Source organism: Pagrus major, chromosome 1 (genome assembly GCF_040436345.1).
Source record: "Pagrus major chromosome 1, Pma_NU_1.0".
NCBI lineage: Eukaryota > Metazoa > Chordata > Actinopteri > Spariformes > Sparidae > Pagrus > Pagrus major.
The window spans coordinates 15,895,357-15,914,821 of NC_133215.1; the positions used below are offsets into that span (position 1 = coordinate 15,895,357).

Genomic DNA, 19,465 nt, shown 5'->3' on the forward strand with positions numbered 1-19,465 from the left:
TACCTCTGAGTGACTTTTCCATTTAACCTTATTCCCCCCCGCCCCAGCCGAGCAGCACTCCTGAGCGCGGTACATACATGCTTGGCCATCACTAATCCGCCTGATTCCTATTTCCCAGCTGGTCTCTGTGCCACAGGGCTGCCAGAGACGCTGCCGCTGCCAAGCGATGACACTGTTAACGATATGAGGTGAGCTGCTTTTTTCCATTTCAATACATATATTCATTTAGGGAATCCCAACAGAGGGGGGTCACGACCGAGGAGCGGTTCCCCTCTGGCGAGCTAACGATACCATGCTGCGTTCACTGACCAGCTGTTGGTACCGTGGGGCGCACAAGGACAGCTACTGGACGTGACTCCAATATCAGACAAGGAGGCGCCTGTTGCCGCGACGTTTAAAGATTTTTTTACCTGTTTGAACCCGCATGTGTCAAGAGTAGGGAGTGAAATTGAGCTTGACAGCAGACAATGTAGGTGACACGACAGTCCGTGGCGGTATAGTTTACCGCTAGCTACGTTAGTCGGCGCATTGTGAAACATTTTTAAGGGCGTTCCCACATCAGTGACAGGCTAATATTCAAGCTGATATTAGAAAATGTGTAGCTAGTTAATAACATGATGTGCTGTCGCCACTGAGAGCGCTACCTGATGTCCGATAATGGGTCCACCGGCGTGGATTTACCTCTTCAGTATCGTTAGCTAATTACTGCAAGCTAACGCTATATGTCCAGTTAACTCTGTCCCTGTACGTGTGTAGACAGAACCAAGCGTGAAGACAACCCAGCCTCAGACATCAGTAAGCTAACCTACACGGCCGCTGATGGCAATTGAGTAGGTTTGTTGTTGGCAGTAGGTGGTTGACTCTAACCTACTTGAGCTAACGCTTGCTAAATGTGCCATATGGTCGAGCTGTAAGCATTGATTAGTGTGGTCTGTCCGGAATTGGATTAACTAGCGTCTGTTGCCATAAGCGGCTGTCAAAACATTGTAGTAGCGTTAGCTTAATGTAAACGACCTGTCAACGTTTGTGTATAACATACCTCGAAGTGAAGCTGATGAAATAGCAAAGAGGGTTGTCCGTAATAATAAGTTACAGCTGAGTTGCGTTGCAATAAAACGCCATGTTGACATGTTAATTAAGCTCCCAGCACTTAGCCTCATATTAGCCTCATACATCCTCCTCATGTAGACAGGACCCATGTGGCTTTTCCCAACCCCAGTACAGTATCTGTTAAACTAAACACAACAGGCATGTGTGTGAGATTAACTTATCATTTCATACCAGTTTCCACACCTGTGCCAACACCTTTGTTCTCCAGTATTAAGTCAATAATAATTTGTTTTCCTTCTGATAAAACCTTGTTATATGAATAGGAGCCTGTGGTCAGAGTTGGACATACAGAAGCAGAAGTGAAGGAACTGCCCATCCATGGACAACCCCACCCCTCGGCTTGTTGTACTGTGATAGAGAAGCCAGTGGATCAGAAGTACTGTAGTCAATTGCCATGGAGGACACCCAGCCCAAACCTGTCACCCCGGAGCCGAGCTCTGCACCCAGTCCAGCACCTAGTCCTGCACCTAGTCCGGCACCCAGTCCAGTACCCAGCCCACTGCTGGAGAGGATTGCTTTGCCGGCAGCAAACCATGTGGAGGTATAGTATTTTACTAACAAGAATATCTCAGTGTAACCTAGCTAGATTCAACTTTTACTGCCTTGAAAAAAGTGTATTTATAAGCCTGGTTCTTGGAGGGAAAAAAGTGTTTCTTGTAGTCACTATATAAGACATTTTAAGCTACTCTCTGTCTCTCGTAGGAGTTTGATGTGTTGATTTAACACTGATCTGTTTTAATATACTGCTCTCTAACCTTGTTAAATTAATTAGATCATTTGTTCATCATCTGTTGCTGTGACTCCAACTTGAGAATTAATTAAAATGCAGCCAGAGGCAAAGGCACAAGTTTGTGTGTGATGTGCCCACCTGAGCAATATGACAAAGAGGGTGTTCTGGGAGTCACAGTTATCAGCTTCCAGTGCAAGTTCATATCTTCACTCTATTATTTGCCAAGAAACCATTGCCTGTTATCTGCTGGTATGACGCACCTCACCCACACTGATAGGGCACGACACTTAATAAGGGTTAGGCAATTAAAGAGGCTACAGGGACATCCTCCAGTTTTATAATCTTTCAATAAGCATTGTATTCATATTTGTGTCAGCGTGGCACCTTAGATCTGGTGTTCTGTGAAGGTGAGCCATTCATGTTGTCTACTCAGCTACGTGTTTAAGGCCTGGATCTTAAATAATATATGTTCTGTGTTGGACATTAATGTGGATAATCATTTTTAAGACATTAAAAAGTATGAATGTATTGATTAAAGTATTAAGTAAAATGTTACAACATATCTAAAAAGTGTAATAAAATTGAAGGTTTTCAAGCAAAAATACTTCTTTTCATGTCTTGACTTTACAGATGTGGTGTTACAACATCTAACAAAACATTATTCTTGTTTCCATTCTGATTCTCCGTCTCCAGCACTTAAACGTGAACCAGATCCAGGTGGTGGTACGGCGCTGCTCTACTCCAAACATCACAGAGGAGACCACCTATTTTATTCCTCGAAACCCGGTGGTGGATGCCGGCACCAACACAGACCCGCCGGTGGTCTGCTGCCCCTTGCTCCACAGATTTTGCCCATGTCCACCGAGAGGCCTTCTGGCCTCACTTATCACAAAAGGTAAGTGACGAGGGGGACTCTAGTTGGCTCAGTGAGTTCCTTGTATGTCAGTCCCTTTTTCACAAGACTGTGGAGAGACTGCAGATGACAGGAGTAAATCTATTATTTCATGCACAAAAAGAAATCACTATGTTCACAATTGTATTGTTAAGTGAGCATCTTTCAGTTAAACACTTCTTTACAAAAAACACTGACCTCTTAGTAGCTCCATTTGTTCAATTCTCAGTGATATAATTACTAATGTCCGTCTCTGGTGTCCCCTCCAGTTCTTTTGGCAGCTGTGCTCTTTGGAGTGGTGTGGTCCATCACAGAGAAAGAATGTCTTCCAGGGGGCAACCTGTTTGGCATCACAATCCTCTTCATCTGCGCTCTTCTCGGTGGCAAACTGGTGGCCCTCATCCGTCTGCCCAAACTTCCACCATTCCCACCACTCCTTGGTAAGGCTGAGGATTCAGTGGTTATGCTTTATGTGCTGCCTTTATATCATATTTAGTTACACAGATGCCTCCACCAGGGTGATATTTAACAACACATTACATCATAAGCATTTTTAATGCTTATTTGACTAGGGAATTTCCTGCTATTACTTGTTTTCTAAACAAGAATATGGAATCACTTTCAGTGCTATTGCTGATGTGGATTTATCAGTCACATATTTGAACATAAATATGGAGGTATTTCTAAGAGGTTAGCAAATGGCAGGTAGAGGTGGTGATTGGCATCATGCCAATACTCTCAGTGATTCAAATCTCACTTTTCCAGGTAAGTCTTCCGCCCAAGCATAAGTCAAAGTGGCCTATAAGCCAATGCTAGCCACAACCGTGGCCAATGCTAGCCACAACCGTCTCTTGGCAGTTGTCTAATGTCTTTGATAAAGCAAATTACAATATACAGCTACCTACAAATACCTGCAAATACCTACAAATACATGTAACAGTCCTTCACTGAGTATTCTGTATGTGCAGCTCTAAGAAAATCTGTGAGTCTCAAATTTGACTTTGAGTTTCATGAATCGCAGTAGAAGCACTTAAAATAATCTAAAACTAATCTCAAATGTCTTTCAGGAGCTTTTGAGTTTCGAGTTTGGCCAAGCAAACATTAATGAATAATAGAATACAAAATAGAATAAAAATAGAAATACCACAAAATATTCTCCTGTCCAGGAGCCTCATGTAATGAGTATGGCACATCTTTAAGCCACGGATGTATACGTTTGGTGACATATAACAAACAAGTTTACTGACTGAATCATTTCACCTTCATGTAAAAAAGGACATTGGGTCAAAAGGGCGTTCATGATTAATTGTACAATCTTGTTACTCACTTTCCGTTCCATGCTTAGTCAAGCACACATATACTGATATTTTGTCTGTTATGTGTTTTATTATGTTGAATTATTAGCCTACATGATCCTAATCCTGTAAGCTTGAAAATGCAAGTCAGTGATCCTGCTATTTATCAAAAGATGTTGGGGAGAAAAATATTTCTTTTCGCAAAGACATGTTGTCACTAATTATGAAATGTAAGAGATTAATTTCCAATCATTTGAATCTGATACTTGAAAATTATAATCTGCTGGCTGCACCCCTAACAAGATTAAAATCAAGAAAGCTGGAGCCACTCCTTATTTGCAAATAACATCAAAAGGTAGATTGAAGTTCAAATAAGATAGATCTGGGAGTCGGCTTCTCTCTAAACTTTACCTTCCGGTGCTTTTCCTCTAAAGGGTGCTCTTGTTTACCAGCTCAGTCTGTTTCTGTATTATGAAATTTGTTTTTGACACACACTGGGAAGAGGATTTCTTTGCGATGATATAATAATATAATAACAACAACACACCTGCAGCCATAGTCATTAAGATCATAGGTATCATAGGTATAACATCGTAATATAATATTCTCAGTCATGTTGCATGTTTTGAACATAAGAACTGACAGGTGCCGTGTGAATTTGTAGAGAAGGTTTGGAACTTGTCTAAACTTGATTTATCAGTGCTGTAAGACAGTGATCGCAGTCCCTCAGTGAGTCTCAGGTGTCCAACATGAGCACTGTAAGTTCAATAAGCAACAGGTGATCTAATTCTCACTCTGTATCTGTGTGAGACAGTCCTGAAGGATTATCTTTCCTCTCTCACACCCTCTGCTGTGTTGCAGGTATGCTGCTGATGGGTTTCATGCTGAGAAACATCCCAGTTGTAACAGATGGGGTGTACATCAACTTCAGGTGGTCCGCGTCACTGAGGAACATCGCTCTGGCAGTAATTCTGGCCAGAGCTGGTCTGGGGTTGGATCCCACGGTATGCCACACTATTGTATCTGCGTAGTGTCTGTACACATAAAGAAAGATGTTTGAATGTTTCAGCCAATTACTCAACAAATCCTCAGCACTACTAGACATCACTACACTTGTTAATCCTCCCTTCAAGCTAATGACTGTAACAAACTGTTTGTATGTGTTGCCAGGCTCTGAAAAAGCTCAAATCAGTGTGTTTACGTGTGGCATGTGGGCCTTGCCTCATCGAGGCTTGCACCACAGCTCTGATCTCACACTTCCTCATGGGCCTGCCCTGGGTGTGGGGCTTCATCCTTGGGTAAATACAACACTACTTACTCTCCCTTTGAGTCTCCTCTCTCCAGCTTCTACTTAAAAACAAGCTTTGTATTACCCATACAGTATTCTAGGACAGACAGACAGTCACCGTTTCTTTTGTGAAACCTATTTCGATGTCAGCTCTTAGGCCAAGCAAGGAAATCTTTGTTAAAAGTCTTTCAACTTCGCTGGCTCTAATTTTTCTGTAATATTTCTTACACTTTTCTGTCAAAAAGACAAAAAGAGCAGAGCTCTTGGTGCTACAGAAACAGTTAACTCCTCTGAAGCGGCAGCAGAGTGTGAATGTCAAGTGTTAGAAATACGACACGGAAGGTTGAACTGTGATGACAAAGATAAGTGAGACTTTACAACTGTACAACACACTAATGGAACATGTTCCCATGAAGCAGAGAACAGCAACATGCTGTTCAGTAGAGCCACCAGATCACATTACAACCTCTTGTATGATGTCAGGTGAGGTACAGTATGGCGGTAGGACTATTACATCAACCACTGATAAGATAATCTATGTTTGAATTTTTTCTGCAAATTTAACTCTACCCCACTTTTTATCAGTGGTTGAAGGGGTAGATTGGGTTAATACAAATATTTTTCCGCTGCACTACGTAAATGTCAGTGTTGTAAATGAAGCTAAAGATTACAGTCGGCATAAAACCTTCTTCCTTCTTCTTCTTCTCCCTCATCTTCTTCTTCTCTTCCTCCCTCTTCTTCTTCTTCTTCTTCCTCTTTTTCCTCTTCTTCTCTTTCTCCCTCTCCCTCTTCTTCTTCTTCTTCTTCTTCTTCTTCTTCTTCTTCTTCTCTTTCTCCTTCTTCTCCTCCTTATTCTTCTTCTTCTACTGGGAGCGCCGAGCCATTGATCAGTCATTTGATTTAAATGTTCACTATGTGAAAAATGTATTATTTACTATTATTATATTACTATTTACTCTTATTTACTCTTTTTTAAGCTTGGTAGCATAATTTTATCAATTAATAAAAAATAAACAAAAAAAGAGTCCATGTTTGAAGCGCAGTAAAATAACCATCGGTAAATACTCAAAATCATTGTATTAAATTTGGTATAACATCCCAGCTACAGTATAAACTATATATTCTGCTTTTGCGTCTCTCAAAGTGCATTTAAACGCTGATACTGTGCAAAGTCTTTACTTGTTACGTGTAGGAATATATAAATTAGTAAATGATGTATCTCTTCTACATTGTAGCTTTGTGTTGGGCGCTGTGTCTCCAGCAGTGGTGGTTCCCTCTATGCTGCTGCTGCAGAAGGACGGCTACGGCATTGAACAGGGCATCCCTACCCTGCTGATGGCCGCAGGCAGCTTTGATGACATTCTTGCCATCACAGGGTTCACCACATGCTTGGGCATGGCCTTCGCAACAGGTGTGTGTGTTTTTGCGTGTGTGGAGTGGTGAAGGACAATAAAAAGTGCTGAATTCACTGTTGTTTTTCTTGAACACAGCACCAGCATAATCTCCAGCAGAGTGGCACAAAGTTCAGTGTACTGCAGTGAAGGTCAACATGAAATAAATAACTTCTGTCTGTAGTTAGTCATGAGCACAGCAGGGGGCGTGAGTGTGCTGTTTACTCTGGGTGAAAACAGTAAGGGGCTTATTTGTGCCAGTGTTTCATGACTCCAGTAAACAAAAATATACAGCCTCTCTTGGGCTATACACGAACACTATGTAATTAAACAATCGGTGTTTACCCAGTTACTTTCACAAATTGTCATTGTGTCTACATTTTTAGGGTAATTAGTTCAGTTAATTGAACTCAGCTAATCATATATTTCCTCTGTTGATCCTTGTAGGCTCCACCTGGTACAACCTGCTGAGAGGTGTACTGGAGGTGGCTGGTGGGATGGTTGCTGGGATTCTTCTTGGCTTCCTCATCCAGTACTTTCCAAGTGTTGACCAGGTAGGCATGCTCTTGCAGCATTACCACGATATTAGCCAGTTTTACTGTTGCTGAGTCATCCTTACACCACTTGACACCACAGCCTGTGTATGTCCCAAGTTGCGGAGAGTGGATAAAAGCCTGCGAGAGAAGTCGGTGAAGTGTTCCGCTTCTGATTTAAAATGGTAAACTCTATGAGTATACAATGAGTATACAGAGATATAATGGAAGAGACGTCTGCCAGACTCAAGAGTTGTCAAAAAACCCTTCTGTATGAATAAGTGTAGATTAAACATAAGTGAGACTAACCACCACCTAAGGTTTGCTACCTAATATCGAATAAATATCTTATATATTTCTGTATATGGAGCATTTTGTAATTATTTCATTACATGAGAATATTCTGTAACCAATGACTGTCTTTTTGTCCTAGAAACACTTGGTGATGAAGCGATCCTTCTTGGTGCTGGGTCTGTCCGTCTTTGCGGTGTTTGGCAGCAGTGTGGCAGGGTTTCCTGGCTCTGGAGGCCTCTGCACCCTGGTGTTGGCATTCCTGGCTGGCGTTGGCTGGGGGAGGGAAAAGGTAATAACATACGCCAGCCATTTAGTACATTTTGACAAGGTTAACTTGGCAGGAAGGTCTTCATTTTTATTGAAGCATACTTTTTCCCAAATTACTAAGATTGAGAATTGTGTGCACGTTGCTGCATGTCAAAGATAAACATTTCTGTGCGCTTGTCTTCAGGCACGTGTGGAGGAAGTGGTGGGGTGGGCGTGGGACGTGTTTCAGCCTCTTCTCTTCGGACTAATAGGAGCAGAGATTCGAGTGTCTGAGCTGGAGGGACACACAGTTGGTGAGACACACACACACACACACACACACAATGAGGTGGCTGTTATCACTGAGAGATTCAAATGTGACTGTATGGATGTAAATATATTTGCATAGCCAAAAGAGAAGCCCCTGGAGAGTTTTACCTCTCTAGTCGGTGTCCAGGAGATATAGAAACCTTCGTCTGTGTTAGCATTCATATACTGCACCTCCATAGGAGTCCCAATAGGAGAGCTTGTTGGGAAACAGATCTTAGACTTCTCACAATAACCTCATCTTATTTGTGCCAGGACAAATGACAAAAATAACATATTTTGATGCTCTGCAGGCAGCTATAACTGAAGCATAATTATACATTATTTTCTTGCAAAATAGTTTTTTATTTTAAATTTCACTCAGTCCTCTCCTAGAAAAACATATATTTGGAATGGTGTACAATATAATTATCATTTGGGACTCTGTGTCTCGACCACAAAAACAGTTTTAGGAAAGATCCACCTTAACTCTCTACTTTACAAAGTGCGTGCTTCTTTTAAAAGAGATGAGACAAGCAGATGTGACGCAAATTATTAAAAAACCTCAACTCAGAAATGTTTATACGTCTCCACTTCTGTTTTTCCAGATGGCTGCATGCTATGCTATCGTTGCACATGTACTTCTGCTGAAAAACACGCTCACTGATCCTTTATTTCGAGTTTCCTGTCCAGTTTATGTTAAGCTCTTAGTGTTATGACACACGGAATATGGTAAATTGATCATAAATGTCTGTTTTTCATTACTGTATTTCTTTCATGAAATGTATGACCCTTCACAGATGCTACTTTTAAGAATAGATTTGTCTCAAAAAGAAAATGTCATATATTATTAGCATGTATGTGATCCTCAGGGACTAGTTTTTTATGTTGTATTTTATACAATATAATTGCTTGAGATGCGTAATGATAGGTGTATGAGTATGTGCACCAGAGTTACAAGATATTTCTAAGTAGGTTATTATAAAAGCAGCACTCGGCCAGCTTCTGCTATTTTCTATTTCTCACTCCTCCTTGCCCACAGCTGTTAAGAGGAAATACTGGTGATGTATTAATGGTTGCTTCTTTATAGCAGTATATCTCAAATATACACATAGTGCATCACCTCTGTATGTCTGTTTGTTTAGGCCTGGGTATAGCCTCGCTGCTCATCGCCCTGCTGGTCCGAGTCCTCTTCACCTTTGTCTGTGTGCTGTGTGCCGGCTTTAACATGAGAGAGAAAGTGTTCATAGCCCTTGCGTGGATGCCCAAAGCCACAGTGCAGGTATGTGCATTCATTTTCCTGAGTTTTACTTTGTGCTCAGTTTATGGGGTTTTGTAGTACATATCTGCAAATGTCTTTTTCTTTTTCTAACTTCAAGTGTCTCCTTGTATTGATGGTTAATGTCATTTGTGAGTGAGCATATACATAGAGAAAAACTCTTGTGTTTTGTCTTCATCAGGCAGCTATAGGCTCCACAGCTTTAGACATGGCCAGGTCGAGGGACGACAAAGATTCGCAGAAGTACGGCATGGACGTGCTGACCGTGGCTGTGCTGTCCATCCTTCTCACAGCTCCTGTAGGAGCTCTTATCATAGGGCTTGCTGGGCCTCGCCTGCTCCAAAAACCAAAGAACTCAGCCTGTGGTGAGCGAGTCAAACCCACTTTATCAGCTTTTTTCTTAGGTAGGTAAAGTCTTACATTTCACAAACTCAAACACAGCTCAACACCCCTGTCGAAGCTCGCCTCGTAGTAGCGTGAGTAGTGAGTATACTTTCCTGCAAAGCTTTTCCCTGCCTCACCTTTGTGGTAGATGCGTCCGCTCAGACAAGGATTTGCATAGTTTTAGAATGCTTCTGTTTACCCTGCAACTCACACTGTCACATCTTTTACATCCACACAACAGTGTCACTGTGGCTTTAAACCACAGCGCAAAAGAGCAACTCATGGTTGTTCACAAGTCTTCAGCTTTTGTTTCGTTTGTTTTTTAAAGAGACAGTTCACCCCAAAATCATAATACACATAAACACAGTTTTGGAGGGATCGGCCATAGAAATGTCTGCCTTCAATCGAATATAATGGAACAAGTTGGCATTCAGCTAGAGGCTAGCTAACTAAGCTAGCTAATGTTACAGCTCAGCCGAGGAGGATGCCATTAAAGTTCACATCCAGCACTGTCACAAGCCTCTTGCCCATGAGTAGATGTTCGTTTCCTTCTGCACGGTTATACAGTGTAATTTGGCAGAAAGAAAATAGTTTTGAGCCTGAATGAAACTGGCCACCACAAGGTCTGTAGACTATCTTGAGTAACCAGGTCATGATTTCTGGAAAGAAACATTGCCGTTGAGTTTTTTCAAATGTAGACAGCCTAACAGCCGATATCTCCAAAACTCAGTAACTCGCACAAAAACAATCTAGATGGATAAATAAAACTACAGGTAAGAAGAAAAATGTCATTTTGATTTTGGGGTGAACTACCCCTTTAACTTGAATAAATCTGAATAGCATGTAATCAGTCTTTTCTCCCTCTGTCTCCTCTCCTTCTTCCAAAGGCACGGCAGCAGCAGGTGAAGACGACAGTGAAACTCCCATCACCTATGAGAGTACACTCTGACATCACCTGTCTTCATCCAGCGAGCGAGGACACTTTAAGAGACCTCCGGTGTGCTTTCACACCTCGGACATTTGAGCTTTCCTTTGGCCACCGAGTGGCTCTCTTTGTCTCTTTATCTGCCCGTCAGCTCCTGATGTCTGCCATGCTTCAGGGACTCATGAATCACCCACACTGTATTTATAGCCTCGAGGGGTTTCCAGGCCTCGGGCTTCGAAACAAATGACCCCCACCCCAGCGTCTGCACTTCCATGCTGTGTGAACAGAAACCATGAGGTGCTTTTTTATGTTTTCTGGTCCTCAATGAACTTCCAATCAGCTTTATTAGTGTGAGGCATGAATATGGTTTACATTTTCATAAAGGTAGATATTGTTCCTGTCTGTCACGAATCAGCTATTTTCCCATTGTTATGACCACATAACTACAACTATTGACTGTAGCTTCCTCTGGATGGCTATGTAATTGAATGTACTGACAGTATATTTTAATGTTTTACTTTAGACAACACAGTTGACACACACTTAAGTCTTTAGGTGTTCTGCACTCAGTACAATATTTTTGATCACTTTGTGTTTGTGTATTTTTGAGTATGTTTTCATAAAATGTGTATTAGCTGTATGTCTTGGTGATGAAAAGGGTTTTGTAGTTTACAAATACTCAGGAGAAGATCTAAATAATCCACTATGCTTCCCATTAGTTCATACACAATGCTGCTAAAACCCATATCCACTACTGCACTCACTGTCCGCTTCCAATATCATGAATTCTCAATGAGGATCAAATCATTCATGCAAACCCATCTTTTTCTAGATTGATAATGAAGATAGATTTTTCACGTTTGTTCCGTATTTGATTTTTTTTTTATGACGTATGCAGTGTAACTTAAGATGTTTTTGATTTGTTTGAATTTATTTACATTTACAGAGGTTGTTTATTTTTAGCAATTATTTATGATAGTTTTACATGATTGAACATTAGTTTTATACAAAATATTCTTTTGAACAATAAAATATAAAACATACCAAGAATTCTGTCTTTCTGCTGTAGTTGTACAGTGATAGATTAAATTATTACTGTACAATTTGACTTTATAATATCCCTGATTCAGATCAATATAAAATGCTATGCAGGATTTTTCAGTTACTGTTTGAAAAGACACCTGGAGACAGTTAGCTGAATGTTAGGCTAGTGGCTACCAAACTGAAGTGTCAGGATTTGATGACCTGGAATATTGACTCAAATCAGGGTTAGGGATCAGGGTTACTATCTTCCTTAAGAATCACTGACACTCAGAAAGGTTGCAAACACAACAAAATACTAAGAAACAGGACAGTGCAGATACAGACATATACCTAGTACACCCTTGGTTTGCCTTGTTAGACATACTAGTACTGTGGCTCCAGAGATGGCAATGTTGGTCTGTCATTTGGTCTGCCACTTTGGTGCAAACTGAAGTGTCAAGACAGCCACTGGATGGATTGTTATCAAATTTGGTGCAGATATCCAGGTTTACGTTGAAAAATACGACTTTGTGACCCTCACTCTTCCTCTAGAGTCATCATCAGGTCAGAAATGTTATTTATTTATAATAAAATACCAAAGTAATAACAATATTAATAATTAAAAAATGGCTTTCCCATCAGCCTCAGCCTTACTCTATCTTTAATGCTAATTAGCAAATGTTTGCATGCCAACATGGTAAACATTATACCTGCTAAACATGTAGCATCGAGCTCACATACCCACTAGCAATGAGAGACTTAGTTTTGTTCTGTTTTCTGAAAATCTGATGCCATAGACCATATTTTCACAGCAAGCATTTTCCTATGACATCATGCACAGGAGGGGAAGCTCAAATGTCTTTCTGCCACGTTTCAGGTTCCAAGTCGTATAAACGTGGGGCATCAGAAAAGTAAAAGTGTATTTTAAATTTCAACACACATCTTGGAAACATTTATGAAATGATAATTTGTTTCCCAAATATAAACGTGAAAAAAAGGAATGAAGCTGCAGTTCTGTTTGAGTTGAGGTTTAACATTATGATTATCCCTTTTACATTTCAAATGCAGAATGAATACATTCCAGCCATTTCTGACAAAGGGTTACAACACACATCATGATCTGACAATAAAGGCCATTTTTTTTATATAAAATATTGCAGATGACTTAAAAAGAAAATACTCTAGCAGGATGTCAACTATATACAGCTGTTATGAAAATACAGAGCAAAAATCTTAAGCTACAGAAGCTACATTCAGAACCCTCAATATGACTGCGAGGATAAACTGTATATAACGGGGTATTAATCAATGGTGAAGACAGTGGTTTGAAATGTTTGAAAGCAACGGAGTTCAATACAATGCAAACTCAAATTTTTAAAGGCTATAAGCAGAAGAAGAAGCCTCCCATACACACAATAATTTAGAAGAGAATATTTCACATCCGTAAAGTGTGGACATGTTAATATTTGGCACACAGACAAACTGAAACAGGAGGAAGATCGTTTACAAAGGCTGGCTGTGAAATCTTACCAAAGAACCAGCCAAAATGAAGACAAACAGTAGATCATATTGATTACAGGTTGGACAAGTATTAAGTATCTCATTTAAACAACCATTTAAGTGGGAACAAACTTTTCCCTGATGGGTTCAGACTACTGAAAGTCATCAAAAAGTCACTGCAATTATCTTTCAAGTTTTCCCCTCAAAGTGGTCCCAGTGATGAATTGTGATTGATTTCTAAAAGACCAAAACATGAGTGAAACTTAATTTACAGTCATATAAAAGCTTCTTCTGTTAACCAGCATATGTGAACAGTGAAGAATGGGACATAAAAAGAAACAACACGCAACTAATATAACGTTTTCACACATTCAGACTGTGGAGATATGTATTCTAGGTGCATTAGGACCACTTCAAATAAAGACTCATTTAAGAAAACATTAACACGACACCAAGACGAGACAGAGATTCTTGTAAAAAGAAAAAAAGGCAAAAAAAAAGACAAATGGTTAAGAAAAGAAAACTCAAGGCAGGGGAGGTAAAAGGAAAACTCCCATCAGTGGTCGATTACAGTATCTTCTTTTTGAGTATGAGCGGTCCCACGTTGTCTCCAGTTAGCTCATTGTGCTTTAAGTGTGACTTGTCACAAACAGGAAACTAAAAGAGGAAACAACTTAATATTAGCTGATCAACAAGATGCAGAAACACTAAACTCCTGCTTATCCTGAAGTCAAAACAACACATATATATATATATATATATATATATATATATACATATACATATATACATATATATATATATATATACATACATGTACATATACATATATATATATATATATATACACATATACATATATATATACATATACATATACATATATATATATATAGATAGATATATCTATCTATCTATATATATATAGATAGATATATATATATATAGATATATATATATATACATATATACATATGTATACATATGTATATATATATGTATATATATATATATATATTAATAACACACTGGCTGATCTGTGTGACAAATAAAAATAACTATGCCAATCAACTGTGATATCTCTCTCGGAAAATAACCCGTCAACTTACAGTTTTGGAGCGCCAGCAGCGACAGTAACACACGTTTGCACTGTTAAGGTCCTCGATGTCTATCTCGTTCACCACTTTTGGGTTCTCCTTCTGGATCTTCAGGTTGATCAGGCTGTCTCTCTGCTTCTTCTTCTTAGGCAGGAACGGGCGAATGGTCAGGTAGCCCAGCAGAGCAAGGATACCCAGGAGGGGCAGCAACCGGAGCCACTCGGACACTGTGGACAAATTATAAGCATTTAACACACACTAACAAATGTAAAAAATGCTATGAGCATTATTCTCTATTTTCTGACATTTTACAGACAGAATTATTTGTTTATTCAGAAGATAACTGACAGATTAACCAGTAAAGAAAATAGCCATTAGTTGAAGCTGTACTCGTAATCACAAAGCCAATTCCCACTTTGGAAAACAATTACAGTCTTCCCCACTAACAGACAAGATTCATCACATGTAATTAACTTAAGACTTTTGAAATAAAAAAAAGTTCTTGGGGAACACCATTCGAATATGTGCACTGTAGTGCACTGATTAGTAAATTCATTGATTAGTAAATCTGCATTTTTACTCTATTACTCTCAAGCAGCTATCGGGGGGGGGAATGCCCCACTGAGCCCAGAAAAGTGCTTTGGGGAAACCCATCATCTGGTCCACCATACATGGAGGGGACAGAGGACAGAGGACAGTGAGGATTAAACCGTTATGTAATTTCACTATTAGCAGCCAGTTTTACTCCAGAACTTCTTACAATATTCTCACGGCAATTGAAATACTTTCAATAAAGGGATTTGATGCCTAATGGGACATTGCTAATCCTTAATCTCTTTAAAGGAATTATATCTCACATGTAGCAGCACTTAATACATCTTTCATCTTCTAATCTGCACTGACTGTTTGTTAATTCATGACAGAAAACACAACTTCAGAAACAGGTTTACACTTAAAAGCCAATCATAGCGAGAAATTCACAAGCCGTAGTGATTAGTACTAAGCACCACAACCATTATAATCTTCCATGTTTTTGGATATCACTGCCTTTGCTACTCAAATTGTTCTAGCATGTCAATTGTCACAAAAGCATTTAAGTAATGCACGACTAGCTCAGCTTTTCTACCTTTTTGAGCTATTTTTAGGCTTCATTTGATACTTTCCACAGATCTGTGTGTGCCAAAAGGTCAAGCTGAAGTGGACTTTCGCTAGTTCTCTAAACTCCTGCTGCGCTTAGTCTGCTTTCTTTTATTTAAACGGTGTCACTTGTACTGAAATAGAAGCTGTGAGAACATTTTCCCCAGTGTTTGGTTGAGGCCTGTCGTTGAAGACTTGCAAATAAGTTCATGAATCAGCTTTTGTGTTCTCAATTCAACAGGTGCAAGAGATGCCTCATGTGATAAGACATGAACAGCAAGCTATGATGTTGTCCAGGAGAGGTTGAGGGGAATTGTTGTGCATTAGATGCAGTATAAAGTAGAAGGAGAGCAAATATAGACTGCAAATAGTTAAGCGCACGTACTTAACTTGAGTTCTCCTTTTTCAGCTACATTATACTCCTACTCTGCTACATCTTGGAGGCAAATATTGAACTTTTACTCCACTACATTTATCTGCTAACTTTAGTTACTAGTTACTTTGCGTGTAGCATACTGAATGTTGCATCAAAGTGTTTTTTTTAATTAATCTATCTTCAAAAGTCCAATTCTGAATATCAGCTTCAACAGTTGGCCAGGCCGATTATTGATCCCTAGTATATCCACATACTTGTTAATATATGTTTAACTTATTATAACTTGTACTTTTGATACCTAAGTACATTTAATGTCAGATACTTTAAGACTTGTACTCAAGTACTACTCGTATGGGTGACTTTCACTTTTACCAAAGTAATATTTATATAAGTTTTTTTCAGTATGACTTTTGGGTAGAACAATGTTATTTTCATATTCAATAGCCTGGTGATTTCTCATATTAATCATTTGTTCTGCTAAATAACAGAAAAAAAGTGAAAAATATTTTCATCACAATTTCCCACGGCCAAGGTGGGGTCTTTGAATGCCACATTTTGTCTGACCAGCAGTCCAAACTTGAGAGAAAATCCAATTTACTAAAATGTAATATAAGAAAAAGCAGCAGATTCTCAGATTTAAGAGGCTGGGACGATTCCAGTTGCCTTTATTTATATTTTTTAAACTTTAAATGACTTGAACCTTTAGATTTTGGGACCTAACATGGAGTGACAGTGATCTTGAAGTGGGCTTTGTTCTGAGACTGTATGTTCCCTCTAACTGTCGTGCCTGTGCATCACTTTATGTCTGAGCTGGTTACATATTGTGCTGCAGGCAAACATAGCATCACATATCCAATTGTTGGAGTTAGCACGGTGTCACTTACACAGCACGGGACGGGGCTGCAACTTATGCAGACACTTTATGTTTAAGGTCAATATCATATTAGCATTTAAACACAAGAGCAAACTTGGCTAACTGTGGGGGGGTAGCAGGCACTACCACAATAAGGTCATTGCTGAGTTGATGTTGCTGATAAGAACAACACAATCAAACATTAATGGGGAGTTTTAAAGCAGCACTTGAGGATATAACACAGGTTTTGTCAGACACTGCCGTCCACAGCACGACTAGGACTAAGTTGTCGCTTGCAGGCTAGCTAAAGGTGAAGAGCTATGTGCTGTAAAGTTAAGTGTGCCCGATGAGTTCAGGAGTCATCTTCACAGGACAGCCAAGAAGTGCTGCGGTTCATTACCTGTTAACCTCGCGAATCCGCCGATGGTCTCCGGAAGCGGAAGCCTCTTAAGGTAGGCTGGAAGCTGGACTTTTATTATCCTTGAAATACTTTCCAAAACCATCTTGAATTGCTCAATGCGGCAGGTTTTGTGTTTGACTCGAGTAGTTCCTGGGGTTCGTTCATGTCATTGCGCTCATTTCGGAGCGCAGCCTGTCACCCGGTACGTAAGCTCTCACCGTGGAACTGGGAAACCACCGAGGAAACGCGGGGAACGCGTTCGTGAATACGCGTAACGAAGACCTGTGACGCTGGAGAGCGTGACCAATCAGCGTTGGAAGAGTTGGTGGCTGCTGATTGGACAACTTAAATTCCGGTTGTGTCTGCCTGCTTCACGTGCTCCTCGTAAACTTCGCATTCAAATACAAAAATTAGGTCAAATAAATTAATATACAGGTATATTATATATTATATCAGATCAAATCAGTTCATGACATTCGGTATTAATAAATACATATGTTAATATGTATTTTATGTTTTAATAAAGTTTATTGACAAAATGAGACGCATAGCCTGTGTATGTTGCTACGGCATATGTTAGTCTTTTTAACCATTAGCTGTTGAATGGGCGTGCATAGTCTCCATTATTTAGAGTCACCTCTATGCAGTGTGTTGATCACTGTTTCATGTTTACAGTATGCATTTCACTTTACAGGGTTCAGGTTTCATGTGGTAAGAACAATAATTACGGATTATTGGAGGTGCAACCAAAGGCAGCGCTGTTGTGGATGATCCAGTTTGGCCTTTTTGACATAATTTTACAAAAACAGTGTTGCAGAAACCTTTTGAAAAGAGCAAACATCTACAGAGCTGCAAATGTAATTGACTACATTAAGTGTATTACATGATTTGCCACACTGCTTCTCACTCATAGCCTTCACATCCCAGAGTGAAAGTACTGGTACATCAACTTTTGTCCCAGGTATCTCAGAACATATCTAGTAATGTTGGCATATATGACATTATGTAGGGCTAATATGAGATTTTATATAGATTTGTCAAGTGTCAGAGAGTTTGCCGCTAACACTGGAGCTATCCTTTTTATATCATTGTTTTTATGAGGCCACTGTAGGCGATTCTGATGCTTGATTTTGCACCAATTTGAGTACCTTGATTTGTCAGCTATGTAATTTTGTAATTCTTCAAGTTACATTCATGAAATTGCTCCAATTGTAGTTTGAGACTTCAAATTCTTGGTCTTAAAAAAACAAGCTTGGCTTTGACTAATTATATGCAATTATGTAAGCTGGTTATGGGTGTTGCAACTGAGACTGCAACACAACAAATCTAACTTTGCTTTAGGCAAATCTGGATATCCAATAAAAAAAATGGAAAAGCTCTGTATATTCCCATGATTCAGCCTGCATGAATAAAGTGACATCGTTACAGAAAACCAGCCAAGTGCAATTTTTTAGGCTCAAGGACTAAGACCTGGGACACCATGAATTCATTAGACTTCAAGTAAAATGGATTAACCCCTTCTCTTTAAAACAGTGAAGCATGATTCTCAGATTCTCCACAAATGTATAATATACTAAGAGAAAATTTCCGTTACAAGTGAAGGTCACATGTCATTGTTATTACAGTAACTTTTTATTGAGCAACTATTTATTTCCATAACATAGCTTGCCTGCCTTCAACTGTATAAAATTATTGTAAATTATTTAGGTTTTATTATAAAGTTGTAGATTGTTCAGTTAATGTTAAGGCTGACTACAACGATTTACTGTATTTAAGAATTATTGGTACAGGTTGACCTATATACAAGTTACTGTCTGATATATTTAGGCAACAATCTTGCAGTTTTTTCCTGTGAAGAAAATACACATCTCACAAAATGGAAAGCTCCAGTGCCTAAAAACTTATTTACAGTATGTGAGTAAATGTACTTATAGCCACTAGCAATCACTGACTCATGAATGTAATTGTACATTCAACTTATGGTAGATTGCCAACCAGATCCCTGGCAAACTCCAGGAAATCCTGTTATAAAACTCACAATCATCGCATGTCATGACACGCTCACAAGAGGATTTAACATAAAAAATCAGCGACTCTTCAATTCATATCACCCACATACACTGCTCAGATACCAAAGAGACAATTTTTCATGCATTTCAATGTATCCAAATTAGCTTCCTATAATGTTTCGTTACATCTCCAAGGTAATAATGTGGAGTACTTTGTGGTCACAGCAAATATATCCTGCTCACTGAGCTGGATTTTGAAGTTCAGAAATGTAGATGCACAGTGGGGCAATTATGAGCAAAATCACAATGAGCCTATATTAACAATAAAACAATACAATTATTATTTAAATTAAGCATTTATTTTTTGATGATAGTCTAATTTATGACAACTATGGCT

At 39.3% G+C, this 19,465-nt stretch overlaps 2 protein-coding genes across 4 annotated transcripts; one reads left to right on the top strand and one right to left on the bottom strand.

Moving 5' to 3' along the window:
• Positions 1 to 345: 345 nt before the first annotated feature.
• LOC140997608 (sodium/hydrogen exchanger 9B2) lies at positions 346 to 11,713 on the top strand. Of its 3 annotated transcripts, none has more exons than XM_073467571.1 (13): positions 346 to 469; positions 1,374 to 1,651; positions 2,534 to 2,735; positions 3,002 to 3,172; positions 4,889 to 5,031; positions 5,198 to 5,325; positions 6,551 to 6,726; positions 7,154 to 7,260; positions 7,673 to 7,822; positions 7,985 to 8,093; positions 9,231 to 9,367; positions 9,546 to 9,729; positions 10,636 to 11,713. In XM_073467571.1, the coding sequence occupies exons 2-13, from the start codon at positions 1,505 to 1,507 to the stop codon at positions 10,695 to 10,697; spliced, it is 1,716 nt and encodes a 571-aa protein (XP_073323672.1). In that variant the 5' UTR covers positions 346 to 469; positions 1,374 to 1,504; the 3' UTR covers positions 10,698 to 11,713. The 3 variants fall into 3 exon arrangements, with proteins under 3 accessions (XP_073323672.1, XP_073323663.1, XP_073323679.1); XM_073467562.1 differs by having other exon boundaries at positions 425 to 795; positions 10,636 to 11,711; XM_073467578.1 differs by lacking the exon at positions 346 to 469 and having other exon boundaries at positions 1,424 to 1,651; positions 9,546 to 9,768; positions 10,636 to 10,787.
• A 1,949-nt stretch (positions 11,714 to 13,662) lies between these two features.
• cisd2 (CDGSH iron sulfur domain 2) lies at positions 13,663 to 17,244 on the bottom strand. Its single transcript, XM_073467588.1, has 3 exons — positions 17,060 to 17,244; positions 14,306 to 14,520; positions 13,663 to 13,853 (listed from the first exon to the last, which is right to left on the bottom strand). Exons 1-3 carry the CDS (start codon positions 17,160 to 17,162, stop codon positions 13,764 to 13,766), a joined length of 408 nt encoding a protein of 135 aa, XP_073323689.1. The 5' UTR covers positions 17,163 to 17,244; the 3' UTR covers positions 13,663 to 13,763.
• Between the last annotated feature and the right edge of the window lie 2,221 nt (positions 17,245 to 19,465).

Excerpts from the sequence above, each read along its gene's own strand:
- LOC140997608 (XM_073467578.1), top strand. The coding sequence starts at position 1,505 with ATGGAGGACACCCAGCCCAAACCTGTCACCCCGGAGCCGAGCTCTGCA. Across the intron at positions 5,326-6,550 it reads GTGTGGGGCTTCATCCTTGG|CTTTGTGTTGGGCGCTGTGT; the intron begins GTAAATACAACA and ends TCTACATTGTAG. Across the intron at positions 8,094-9,230 it reads GCTGGAGGGACACACAGTTG|GCCTGGGTATAGCCTCGCTG; the intron begins GTGAGACACACA and ends CTGTTTGTTTAG.
- cisd2 (XM_073467588.1), bottom strand. The coding sequence starts at position 17,162 with ATGGTTTTGGAAAGTATTTCAAGGATAATAAAAGTCCAGCTTCCAGCC. Across the intron at positions 14,521-17,059 it reads CGGATTCGCGAGGTTAACAG|TGTCCGAGTGGCTCCGGTTG; the intron begins GTAATGAACCGC and ends ATTTGTCCACAG. Across the intron at positions 13,854-14,305 it reads GCTGCTGGCGCTCCAAAACT|TTTCCTGTTTGTGACAAGTC; the intron begins GTAAGTTGACGG and ends TTCCTCTTTTAG.